The 14,059-nt window shown below is 41.0% G+C and overlaps 1 protein-coding gene across 1 annotated transcript in view; it reads right to left on the reverse strand.

The window, feature by feature from the left end:
• Positions 1–14,059, reverse strand: part of SCN10A (sodium voltage-gated channel alpha subunit 10) — a 106,973-nt gene that overhangs the window by 44,751 nt on the left and 48,163 nt on the right. Inside the window, 2 exon segments of the mRNA NM_001003203.1 lie at positions 8,717–8,828; positions 11,172–11,465. Of these exon segments, the coding sequence (NP_001003203.1) occupies positions 8,717–8,828; positions 11,172–11,465 (406 nt within the window).

Here is a 14,059-nt window from a genome sequence, read left to right on the forward strand (position 1 = left end):
TTCAGTTCCTGTTTCTCCTGCTCCTGTCTCTGAATGTTGGAGATCTCAAGCATTCTCTCCTTGACATTTCTTTTTTTCTCTCTCTAGGCAATCTCACTGAGCTCCACAGCCTTAGAAAACCATCACTATGCTATCTCCTCCAGATTCCTCCAGATTATATGTCGAGTTTCTGATCTTTTCCTTAAGCACCAGGCTTGTGTTATTCTGTATGTTGGTAAATTGAACACCAATAAAAAATTAATTTATTAAAAAAAAATAAGCACCAGGCTCATCTCTAGTTGCTTCCATTAAATCTCCATGTGGATGTGCAACTGGGGCCATCTCAACAGAAGGCAACTATATAGCTTTAGGTCTATCTATAAATTCCCCTATAAGATATGCACTCTGCAGGTATACCAGCCCATTTGGCAAGGAATGATAATATCCATTGTTAATAATAATAATAATAATAATAGAAACAACTGATAAAGTCCATTATGAAGAAAAGATGAGGCATATTTATCTATGGAGATGTAAAAAAAGCTATATATATATATATATATATATATAAAGAGAGAGAGAGAGAGTGTGTGTGTGTGTGTGGGTAAATGCATAGAATATTGCATGCAAGATACAAGAGAAACTGAGAGAGTTCACTGGGATACTGGGGAGTAGCAAGGATCTTTACTGGGAGAGAGACACAATTTTCATTGTACATGCATTCGTAGTATTTGAATTTTTTACTCTCTATATTTTTTCAAAAGAAAGGCATTTATAGAAATAAATATATGCTCCCAAATTTTGCTGTTTTATTTTCCCATAGGTAAATTTAAAAAATTATGTGTAGTCAAATTTAGCTGTGTAAAACAAGTGTTTCTCTTCCATAAATCAGACTGTTTATTTTCACTGTCATGCTGTAGTAATGATTTATCATCGTTGTAAGCTTTTAAAATATTTAAAATATTTTGTGAAATAAAGTTAAAAAAACGAGAAAAATAATTGTAGCTCATGTTATAGATAAAATGTTCATTTCATTAATATGTAAGAACTCTTAAAAACCAATGAGAAAAGACCAAACCAATAGAGAAATGATTAGACAGTTTCTAAAAAGAAAATTCAAATGGTTTATAAATATTTTTTTAATGTCCAATAATACTCAAAATAAGAGAAGTGCAAAATGAAGGTATGTTAATACTAAGATATTATTTCATGGATCAGATTTGGAAAGATAAGACAGTTTGGTATTTGTGTTCAGTAGAGTATGGGTTGAAAGCCAGTATCATCCATTGCTTGGGTGGATGAAAGTTGATACATTTATGCAGAGCGTCCATTATTGTTCAAAACTAAAAATGCCTAAGTGAATTAACAAAGCAATTTCACTTTGAGGCATTTAACCTATAGTACATGTAGAAAGTGATGTAGTAACCACAGAATTTACTTCCCATCAAGAAGGGAATGGCTAACTAAATTATGGTACATCTATACAATATAATACTAACAGTTATTGGAAAGTGTAAGGGTACTTATGTGGAATTATTTTCAAAATATATTCATTGAAAAATTATGGCACAGAATAGCATATGTGATATGCTATCATTTGCAAGGGAGAAGAAAGACTATATATTTTTGATTGAACATAATGGAATATGTTTGGGAGGAAACACCAAACAATTGGTTTGGACATTGTTTCTGGAGAGGAGAGTTGGACAGACAGAAAAATATTTCCCTTTTTTATAGGCCCTTTAATATCTTTTAAGTCTCGTATAACATATTTCTTATTCAAACAAAAATATTCTAAATAAAATTTTGGTAAAGAGATTTTATTTAAAATAATGGATGTGCTGCTCTTTCTACTTCCAGTAATCAACAAAAGCATTAAGGAGACTGAGAAATAGAAATGCAAATTCTTGGGACGTCTGGGTGGCTCAACAGTTGAGCATCTGCCTTTGGCTCGGGCATGATGGGGGTGGGGGGTCCAGGGACAGAGTCGCACATTGGGCTTTCTGCAGGGAGTCTGCTCCTCCCTCTGCCTATGTCTCTGCCTCTCTCATGAATAAATTTTAAAAATCTTAAAAAAAAAAAAGAAGTGCAAATTCTTGGCAAAGATTTTTTGGGTTTGATACCAAAAGCAAAGTCAACTAAAGCAAAAGTAAACACATGGGATGACATCAAACAAAAAAAGCTTCTGTACAGCAAAGGAAACCATCAACACAAAAGAAAAGGCAACTTACTGAATGAGAGAAAATATTTGCAAACCATCTATCTTATAAAGAGTTAGGGGCAGCCCCAGTGGCGCAGCGGTTTAGTGCTGCCTGCGGCCCGGGGCGTGATCCTGGAGACCCGGGATTGGGTCCCACATCGAGCTCCCTGCATGGAGCCCGCTTCTCCCTCTGCCTGTGTCTCTGTCTCTGTCTCTGTCTCTGTCTCTGTCTCTCTCTCTCTCTCTCTCTGTCTCTATGAATAAATAAATTTAAAAAAAGAGTTAGTATCCAAAATATATAAATAACTCCTATAAATCAGTAGCAAAAAACCCCCAAATAATCTGATTTTTAAATGCACAGAGGAATTGAATAGACATTTTTCCAAAGAAAACATACAAATGGCCAACAGGTACCTGAAAAGGTGCTCACATCACAAATCATCAGGGAAATGCAATTGAAAAGACAATGAGGGGATCCCTGGGTGGCTCAGCGGTTTAGCGCCTGCCTTTGGCCCAGGGCCTGGTCCTAGAGACCTGGGATCGAGTCCCACATCGGGCTCCCTGCATGGAGCCTGCTTCTCCCTCTGCCTGTGTCTCTGCCTCTCTCTCTCTCATAAATAAATTTTTAAAAATCTTTAAAAAAGACAATGAGATATCACCTCACACCTGTTAGAATGGCTATCATAAAAAAGACAAGAGATAATGTGTTGGCAAGGATGTGGAGAAAAGGGAATCCCGCGCACTGCTAGTGGGGATTCAAATTCATGCAGCCACTGTGGAAAGCAGTAGGAGATTCCTCAGAACATTAAAAACAGAACTATCATGTGATCTAGCAATTCTACATCTGGGTATATATCCAAAGGAAATGAAATCACTACCTCAAAGAGACATCTGCACTCTTCGTGTTTATTGCAGCTCTTTTCATAATAGCCAAGATATGGAAATAATGTAAGAGTCCATCAATAGATGAATGGATAAAGGAGATGTGAGACATACTCACCCACCCATACCCACACCACCCATACCCACACCCTCCCCACCACACAGGAATATTATTCAGCCATGTAAAAGAAGGAAATCTTGGTGTTTGCCCTCAAACTTTAGAGCATTATGCCAAATGAAATAAATCATATGGTGCAAGATAAAAACTGATCCTATATGGTATCACTTCTTTGTGGAATCTTAAAAAAGAAAAAATAATGAACATGTGAGGTGTGACAGATGTGTTCATTACCTAAATAGGCAAATCCTTTCACAGTGTACACATGTATCAAATCATCACAACGTATACTTTAAATATCTTAAGGTTTTGTCAATTATATCTTGAAAACTGAAAAAAAGTCTTTCCAAATAATAAAAAAAGAATGTGCTGCCCCTCTACTTCCAAAAACCACTAAAGGCATCAAAACTGAGAAATAGAAATGCAAACCCTATTTTTGATGAAACATTGTAAAACTCATAAGTTATGTGCCAAGGCTATCAAATACAACATGGGTCAGTCAAGATGCAGGAGAATTCTCTGAAAGGACACTTGAAATGACAGATACGTAGATTGGCAAAGCATAGTTTTCTAAAGCAGTTGGCACACCTTGGGGGAAAATCAATGATCTCTAGTTGAAACAAAAACAGGCGCTTCCATAGACCTATTTTGGCACTAAAAGGCACTGGTAGCAGTGTTGCATAAGAAATTTTGTAGATGCCCCATTATGACAGGAAGCGCCTGTCTGTGAGGTAGGGCAGGGCAAGACTCAGCCTTATAAACAGCCTTATCATTGCTGATCTTGATTGTCTGGGGGGATACAGAGTTTAAGAGAATTGGGTGCAGAAAACTAATCCAGAAAGAACTTTCTTCCTTTTCTTCTCCTAAATTAAAGAGATGTCCTTTTTCCTATTGACAGTCTCCACTTGTGCATCCTCTCCTGCCACTTCAGGAATCTATCGAATGTTTTCTCTCTTACTTTATCTTCAGTCCTTCCCATTCTCACAGATCCTTCCCATTAGCATGTAAATATGCTTTTTAAAAACTCCATACAAGAAAATAAATAAGCAATGCTACTTACACCCTGGTGACATTTGCCATCTCCTTCCCTTCACAGGCAAACTTCTGAAAAAGTGGTCTATATACAGTATCTCCTCCTCCCACTGCAACTCCCATTCTTCAACCTCCTCTCCTACTCCACCAATCCTCTCTTCTTGGATCACCAAAGATATCCGTGTGACTAAAGCCCCTGGTCTCTTTTCGGACTTGATCTTATTTGATTTTTCTACAGCATAGCCTCGTTTGACTTTATTCTTCCTGAAGGAATTCAGACTCCTGGGTCTGTGTTGTATTCTTCTGGGTCTTCTTCTGTTTCTGGGCATTCCTTCTCAGCTTCCTCTGTGGGCTCTATCTCTTCTGCTCAATCACTAAACATAGTTTCTTTAGAACTCTGTCCCAGGTCTTCTCTTCTTATTCTTCCCCTCTATGTCATCTTATCCACTTGTACCTTCCCAAAATTATCATCTACATTCAAACAACTTTCAGATATGTATTTCTAGGTTACCCTCATCTTCTAAGTTCTAGACTCATTTATTCCAAATCTGATGTCCTACTGGAAATCCTTACCTGGATGTCCCAAAGGCACCTGAAATCCACTATGTCCCAGACTTAACTCATGATCTTTCCTCTCATCTTTCCCCAGTAAACCCCCATAAAATATTCTTTTTATGAATTTTTGCACGGATCCCTTCAGTTGCTTGTGCCAGAACCATGTGAATCACCAAGTCCTGAATCTTAGCTCTTAATCCTCCCATTTCCCATCACTACCACTGCCACCACCCAGAGTCCAGGTACAGCTATCTCTCAGCTGGTTTCCTCCCAACCGGTTTCCTTGCCAACACTCTTCCCCTCTTAATTCCATTCTCTACACGTATTCAGAGTAACCTTTACAAAATGCAAATGTAGCTCCCCTGCCTCCAATCCTTTAATGGCACATCATTGCTTTTAGGATGAAGTCCAAAATCCTTAATTTGGTATAGGAAATTCTGTAGGTTTGGCCCTAGTCCATCTCCCCAGCCTTATTATGAGCCCCTGTCTTCCTTGCTATGTTCCCGCCACATCAGGCTTTTTAATTTCTTCAAGTATAATGCTCTACTCTGCTTCAGAGATTTTGTTGTCCTTTCTGCTTGGAATACTTCCCCAACTCCAGACTAAACTTACCATATTTCCTTTAGCATCCTGAACTTCTCCTTCAAGACACCCTGGTAATAACTTGTTCCACGTCCCTGTCTCCCACTCAGCATGAGGGCAGAGACTGGGTTATGCTCACTGCTGTGCTCTGCTTCTGGTCTTCTGGTCTGGACAACTGTCAAGTCTTGTGTGCCAAGCGTAGTGAATTACTGTGAGCTTAGTGAATTGCCAAGTTCTTATTGGCTGGGGCCAAACTTTCTCAGGCACAATCACTCCCAAAGAGGTGGCCTCTGTAAATCTCATCACAACTCGGACGGTGCCAATCATTCTTAATGTATTCTGTGAGTGTTGTAGGTATTGCTGTCTGACCAGAGAAGATCACAGGTCATCTGTCCTATGTTCAAACAATTTTGACCTCTTTGCCTTAATTTAAAGTTGTCTTTACCCAGGTTCTCTTAAAAATGTCAGTGTGTGTCCTGGTTTTCCTACTCTATCCTCACAGCATGTTCCTTAAGAGGAAGTCTGTCTTACTTCAGGATATCTGATCATTCTTTATTTTCTTCTTGTTTATCAGTTCAGGTCATTGTAATTAGCATCATCCCCAAAGGTCACCTTTGTGTATCATTCTCATTCACCATTTATTCAACAATTGTTTGTTGAATCCTTACCGTATGCCAAGTACTGCACTTCTAGGTACTGGAAATCTAACTGTGAGCAAAACAGACATATATCTGCCCTCATTTACAACTGAATAAATAAGAATAGCCAACATCTGCTGAATATTTACTAAGTGCTAGTGGTGGATCTAAGCACTTTACTTATGCTAACTCAATCCTCAAAAAACATTACAAGATAAGTACATTTTCACTATTTTACAGGTGAGACAATTGAAGCACAGAACAGTTAATGGAGCTCCAAAGTTGCACAGCTTAACCTAAGTGGCAAAGTCAGGATACAAACCCAGGCAGTCTTAGCTCCAGGGTCTGTATTTTTTTAAAGATTTATTTATTTACTCATGAGAGACACAGACTGAGAGAGAGAGGCAGAGACATAGACAGAGAGAGAAGCAGGCTCCTCGCAGGGAGCTCAATGCGGGACTCGATCCCGGATCCCAGGATCACGACCTGAGCCGAAGGCAGGCGCCCAACTGCTAAGCCACCCAGGCATCCCAGGGTCTGTATTCTTAACTATTATCCTCTGTTGCTTCTCATCAATTCTGAGACCTCTTCTGTTCTTACCTTAGTTGGGATGTGTTTAGAACACTCATTCTGTTAATTCTTGTCTTATTCCTGCAAAATTCATTGCATTTGCCATTCATCTGTCTGGAACTCTCCCCTCGGTTCTGAATCCCTAATTTCATTCAGATTCCTGGTATCTTTAGGGAGAATGGCCTTCTGCATCCACCTTATCTGAAATAGCCCCTCTGTAGTCCTCTACCCTCCTTCCCTACTTTATTTTTTCTCCTACTTCTTATCACTACATGAATATCTATTTGTGTTTATTAACTGTATACCCTGGCCCCTGGAATGTAGATTTCAAGTGTGCAGGCTTCTCTCTTGTTCACCACTGAATTTCCTGCACCAGAATAAAGCCAGGCATATAGCAGGTGCTCAACAAATGCCTGTAGAAGAGTTAATAAATGAAGAAAAAAAAGAGGAGGAGGAAGCTTGATAGTTCTGGGGAATAAATGAAAAAGCAAGCTGTTTGTATTTAACATTAACTGTTTGATGGCTAAGAGCAAAAAGATAAAAGAATCCAAGCAACCCACCTGGTCAAGAGAAAAATCACAGGCGCAATAGCATGGTTATGTTCTATACAGCCATGAAAAATGTTAGACATACAGACACTACTACAATGAAAAGCTATTTTTAAATAATTATCAATGAGGAAAAATAATGAGAGAATGTGTGCACACTGTTGTTACTGAAATGTGCACACATTTTACAAAATGCAAAATCACATATGCAACAAATATAACTTAATGGTCCCCCGCCCCCATAATTGAGTTCAATATATACTGCAGGTCCCCAACTTGAGGATCTTGTTTTAGTTAATTCAATGTCTGTTACTACTTCACTATCTGAAGTTGTGTCTGAGTTTTGGAGGGCTCAGGGTTCACCAACAGTGGAGTGTTGAGCTTGTCCTTGGTCATTGCCAAGTGTATTTTACTCAAATCATCGTAGTTCCCATGTGGTCTCTGGTGGGAGAGCCACAGAGATGGCTAGTCCCTCTTTGCCTCTCACTTTCCTCCTTCTCCAGCCCTTAATGGGGGCAAGGTCATTATCCAGCTACTCTCCTGCCATGCGGGCCACAGGGCACTCTGTGGGTCTGCTCCAGGCCTTCTCTACCCAGGTAGGCTATCTGCTTGCTTTACTGTACAATTTCTGTGCTATACTGGGTATGTGGGTCTTTTCCTAAGACTTGCCAACTCTCATTTCACCTAGAAAGTAAGGCATGGATTGGTTCTACTTTCAAATCCCTCCAACATCTTTTTGTTGTTGTTTCTTTCTTTGTCTCATCATGCCCTCCCCCACAGTTAAGATTCAGCCCAAGACTGGGAGGGGAGCACACAGAGCTCTTTCTCAGAAACACACTAGCATCCAAGCTCCCTCTCCTTCTTTCACCCCAGTATGTGTTAAATTTGTCTAGGGGAGGCAAGTAACTGGAGATGATAAAGGCCATATTTTCCATACCCTGAGGTAAAAATAAAGCCTGGATAGGAAGACAGGTCTTACACTCAGGGTAAGGAGGATGCAGTCGTGTTCTTTGGGAACTTGAGTGTCAGGTGGCCATGAACCAGTGCCATTCCTCCAGCTCCTGGTTTGGTGTAAGCAATTGGAACACATCCCTGAGGAGGCTAAGTGGATTCCCATCTGATTGATGGAATCCTGAGTTAACAAGAATTTAGTTAAATTGACTGATTAATTTACTTAAATTATCTTTCAATGCTCAGCATAAAGGGAGCTTGAGACAAAAACTAAGTTAAACCATAAAAGTTACAACCATGAAAAATGACAGGATAATTTTGCTGTATTTGAAAATTAAGGACTGTAAAATTTCTTGCATACCTGAGGTAGCTTGAAATTTTCTGGTGCCTGCCAGATCTCTTTCTCAAATTTAGTTTTGTGAATACATATGAAACGAGGGCATTATAAACCTATGGGATTCTATTGTTTTTGAAAAAATTATCCATTTTCAAAAAAACACAGTGATAAAGGTAACTGGAACCAGGGGCATAAAAAGGAGCAATATTTAGGATCCCAGGACACAGATGTGTGGCATCTTTGACTCAGATTTGGGGCATCTCCTCTGCTGCTCAAATGCAGACTCATTGTAGCACAGTGGATGTTCCAATGAGTGGTACTTACCTTCAAGGACAGAGGTCATGATGCTGACCACACTCATTGCCCTTTGGGCTCGGAAAGGTTCATTCAAGTATTCTGCTGATAAGAAAGTCTTCTTCTGTCCTGCATCAAATGCCTGCTGGGACACAAACAGTCAGGATACTCCCCCAACCTAAAGTCATCATGGCAAAGACAGGTCACTCAGCCTCTTATTGGCCAGTCTTGTGTGGTCTCAAGTTGCCTGGTGAAGCTATGATCCTCTGCAGTTTTGCTTTGGGAAACGGGGCTGCTTCTTGAGCTTGATGGAAAAGCTTAGGCATGAGGACCAGGACACAGAGTTAGAGGTGCAAGCACAGCCTAGGTTTGTAGCTAACACTATAACCTGGGCTCATCTGAGGTTTTGCAAACTCCTACCTAAGGACAGGTCCCTGGGTACCAGCGTGGGGATGAGGCTGTCTCAAGGGTCTCTGAGGTTTCTACCCAAGGTAATTGAGAGCTGCGGGAGCAGTTGGCTAGGCAGTCATTTCAAGACTTTGTCTGCTCTGTGCATACGGGGTTCACTAAACTAAACTCTCCAGAACAGGATTTCTTGACCTCCTTTCTAACAATACTATTTCCCTCCCCAGCATACAACCCAGTTCTAAACTCCATAAGGTCCTTTTCTTTCTGAGGGAATATTTGAGTGTCTTGATTCTCCAGTGTTAGTTGTCTGACACTATCCTTTGAGCCTTCCTTCTTTGGGCCTTCACTGGAAGCTCCATCTGGGTTCTGTGCCACTAACTTTTGTCACACACTACCCTAGATGTGGGGAGTGTGTGGGGCCCAAAGAGCTGATTCAGCGCTGCACAACCATTCAGAATTCAAATCCAACAAGCATTTATTAAGCACCTGCCATAGGCGAAGCTTATAGGTATATAGTAAGTGCCTTTAATACATATAAAGAACATTCAGAAAGTTTTCAATCACGAGGACTCAACAAGAGATGCTAGCAGCTATTGTTATTTGTCAGATGCATGTGTATCAATGCAGGTCATTTATGATTCCATTTAACCCTTCAGCTATTTAGAAACCTTTTTAATGGGAGACTTGGGGGCTTGAAGAATTTAAGGGACTTGTTACAGGTAACTTGGTTGGTAGATGGCACACCTATGATTGAAACCTACATCCATGCAACACAGAAGGGCTTACAGAGTTAAGTAATTTAACTAAAATGAATCAAAGTCAGAATATCTAGGAAAGTAGTAATCTAAGAATAAATTCTTGAATGAGTGTTTTCTAGAGTGTTAAAGCACCTCTCTGTGTTGGTGAATTCTCCTTTGGCTCCTGGAGACCCACTCTCCACCTTCTCTACCCTGCTTTGTGCCCAGGGAGGGTGATCTGTACAAGCAGCATCACCCTTATCCTCTCATTATGGTCAGGCTTGGCCAATGGGAGGCACAGACAGAAGATCTGAGTCTGGAAGGAAAGAGAAGGCTGTCACCTGGGTTCTTCCCTGCTGGGCTGTGGCTGGGTAGTGGTTGTGATCTTCCGCATGGTTCATAAGTTCTGTTGGGCCACCCAGCTCTTGCTGGGTTCTGGTTCTGGTCCTTTCTCTCACCTCTTCAGCCTAAGCATGTAACAGCTCCCCACTGTTGCCCATCTTTCTGTGCTTCACTGTCCCTTCTTAGTTCAGAGCCTAGTATACACTTCTGTAAATACTTCAATAAACTGTCCCCACTTTAATAAACTGCTGGGATCACATGGCATCCAGTCAGAGATGGAGCTATGGTAATCCTGTAGAACTTAGCCAAGTCAGTAGAGCAATATCATGGTCAGTTTACAAGTCTGTTTGCAAACTGCTCTGTGTCCCTGACTAGCCAGAGAGGGCAAATGAAAAACACTAGAAACATCATTACTGAAACTAAAGGGAGAGCTCAAATTAAATCACAGCTCTAAATGCAATAAGGAGTCCCTGGTTTGCCATTGTACTCTGCCATTATTCTATTAAGAGTGCTTGCCAGTTAGTTGCTCTTGCTTAATTTGTACATTTTGGCAAGTTATTGCTTCTCTGAGTAAAGCAAGGAATACTTTGCTTCTGCTAATATCTGTTTGGGGCACCAACCAGGATTTCTCTGGATCCTGTGAGCTAAGCCCGGTATAGTTTACACAGAGCTACAGGCAGAAAGAGCAGAACCCTCTATTTTTCTCATATTCATCCAGGAAATAAGCAGGCCTGTCTCTAAAGCAGTGATAGTGAGTGGGGACAGAGGAACTCTGAAAAAAAAAAATGGGATCAACTGGAAAACAATTTGTATTTATGTACTACAGATTAAACCAGAAAACCTCTTTGAGATCAGGTTTAACCTGTCTGTAAAATGGGGGTAGTTGGGAAATGTTAGACAGAGTGTTGCCTAAAGGACCCTTCCATGAGTGACACTCAGGTTTTCTTGGCCTCTTCCTAAGGGCAGCCCAGAAAAGTCTGGAGCACTGACAAACTTACCGAGACTTCGATGCCTCCAGGGGCAAGCTCACCAGTGGGCAATGTGGAGTGTCCGTCTTCTCCATGTCCTGAGCCAGGGTTAGAGGGTTGAGGCAGTGGACTCCTTAGGAGGGGGCCTTGCTGGCTGGTACCTCCACCCAGCAGCAGGGAGCCCCGATGGCTCTCACGGTCTCCAGGAAAGACTCCATCATCTGTGACCCCGTCAGGGAATGAGGTATCCAGGCAAGGGGTACGGAAATGGAACACACTGCCATGACTAGCCCTGCGTCTTCCAGAAGTGAGGCCTAGGAAAGACTGGGCATTGTCCCAAAGGAGTAAGAGATAAAGCTCATCCTGCAGGCAAATTTGGAGTTCAATACTTCCTCCACTCATTCTCATCTCCCAGCCCTTATTCTTATGAACTTCCAAAAGAAAATTAAAGACACAGACCTAAGAGGTATTCTAGATAAATATGGGAAAAGAACCAGGGAGATGCATATTTTTGACATATCCTGGGAGAAGTCCAGGAGAGATGAGAGATCACAGGGTGCTTCATATCAGCAAACAGGTCATGATGGCCAAGGATGTCAGAAGTCAACCTTGTCACCTAGAGAGATAGTCTCTTTACAGCCTTTGCCCATAGGGTTGGACAAACTTGTCTTAAATTCCCAGCTATACATGAAAGGCTGAGACCTAAGGAGACTATTAAGCACACCAATACTGAAACAAGCCTGGTAAATGGTTGTTGAATGAACAAGTGCACTTTATTGTCTGAAAATTAGGTTCTGCAATTCATTAGATACAGCCTATATAAATGTGAGAGTTTGTGTTGCAAAGGAGGAGACAAGAGCTTTGTAATGTAATGAGCTTCCAGGATCCCTTGAGGGAAACTTTGAATAGTCAACAATGAGGAGATTGAAGGGAGAGTTACAGCTTAATTTCCTGGAAGAATAATGCCATTCCTCCAAATCAATAAACATTTCCCATCAAAATCTCCCGCTGAGAGAAATGTGAGGCTTACAGTTGCCAGAGGAAAGGAGCTAATTCACACACCCAGAGTCCCTGGAGCCTGGGTTGGCTAGTACCCATGACCATGGTAGGAGCTTGACCATAACAAGTTATCAGTTCTGTCCTAGGTCATGTGAAGTATTTCTGAAGATCTACACTCTTTCCAGCAAACTCTGATCATACTGCTGAATATTTCCCCCTTCCTTAATTTCTTTTATTTACTAACCTACTGGATTTGGGATGTCTTGTACATTACAAGACACTTACTTATCCCCCTGTCCACAGAACTGAAGTGTTTTTTTCTGGTTTATTTGGGACCCAATCCTGTTTAGCAACTATTGTTGCAATCTCAGTATTATAAACAGAGCACTCTTTACCTAGAATATATGTCCAAGGGTTATGGAACTCATAAAAAATCCACAAATCCATCCCACATTTGAAGAATCTTTATTAAAAATGATATGTCTGAGTTATTTGCAGCTGGACACTAAGCAAACCAATGAAAAAACTGGAAGATTTTGGTCCCATATTTGACAGGTAGTGTTTCCCTGGCCATCAGTTAATATTTCAGAATTAACCTACTTGACAAATGGTGGGCAATGACCTCTGAATATAAGCATTAGACTTGCCTTAAAATTCCTCATCCAAGCAGAACAACTGGTGACCTGTGGTTTCCCTGAAACCCTTGCTGTGTCTCTCCTAGGTGCTACCGCCAACCTCTCTCTCACTTATTGCTGTTGGTTGGAAAATGGCTTTATATAAAAACTGCTTATGGTCTATTTACTACATGAGCTCACCTAGGAAAAGAGGAAGGGGATACATCCTTGAATGAATTCCAGTCCATTAGTGAGCATTAAAGAAGTATCCAAATGGTGCTTCCCTTCCTTTGCACATATTCTCTTTTAGGCCTGAAAAATACTCCTCCACCCCTCCCCTGCAGTCCTCAATTACTGGAGGAACCCCTTCTCACTATTTGCTACTCATTTCAATTATTTCCTTCTCCATGAAGCCTTTCCTAATACACTTCCACCCCCGTAAGAGAGGATATTGCCCCTTCTGTCCCCCAAACACCATGTATATTCCTCTAATATAATACATAATACGTAGCTGTTTTTATATCTGCCTTCTCCACTAAAGGAAGTCCTTGGGAAATGGCCTGTGTTTTAGTTGTATCTTTTTATACCATGCACCTAATATTGTTGAATTAACAAGACACTGCTCCTCTTTTGTCCATTTGATGGTAAATCTAGTTGGAGAGATGAATACATATACACCAAACAATTATTGGACATCCAGGTGCTAATCTATGTGGGACTGACTGAATGAGGAGAACCAGAGGCCAATTCACAGTATCATTGACATTTCCATGGAAGCTGTGATTCATCCCGTTCTGTGATTGTCAGAGCCCTAGTCAAATCCCCTCTGAAATGTCTTCTGATCTGTACCCTGTGCGTGTCAGGCGCTGCTCAAAAGAAGCAGAGTAAGGAAGGGAAAGGCAAAGAATCTGATAAATGCTGAAGTGTGTATGTGACTGAGACCAGTGTGCATGTGGGCATGTCTGTGTACATATAGGCACACAGAGTCTGGGGATTGTAGACTGTGTTATAAAAAGTAGAACATCCTTCAGATGAGCACAGGAGAAGAGATTGAGAGGGAAGCGAGGGTTAGGAGGCCTGAACAATAGCTATGTAGATCCCCTTTTCCATACTATTAGTGTGGGAACTATTCTTCCATAAAGGGGTTATCATCTCTAAGTAAGGTCTCTGGAAAGGGCATGTTTGGGGTACACAGGACTTTCAAGGGAGAGAGATGTGGTTGGAGGAAACATGTTGAGTATAGGGAGTGGGACATAGAAGACTTGAGTAGTGAGCAGAATTGTTACAGGGTTGAAAGTGAGGTAC

This window comes from Canis lupus, chromosome 23, assembly GCF_011100685.1.
Source record: "Canis lupus familiaris isolate Mischka breed German Shepherd chromosome 23, alternate assembly UU_Cfam_GSD_1.0, whole genome shotgun sequence".
In the NCBI taxonomy this organism is placed as follows: Eukaryota; Metazoa; Chordata; class Mammalia; order Carnivora; family Canidae; genus Canis; species Canis lupus.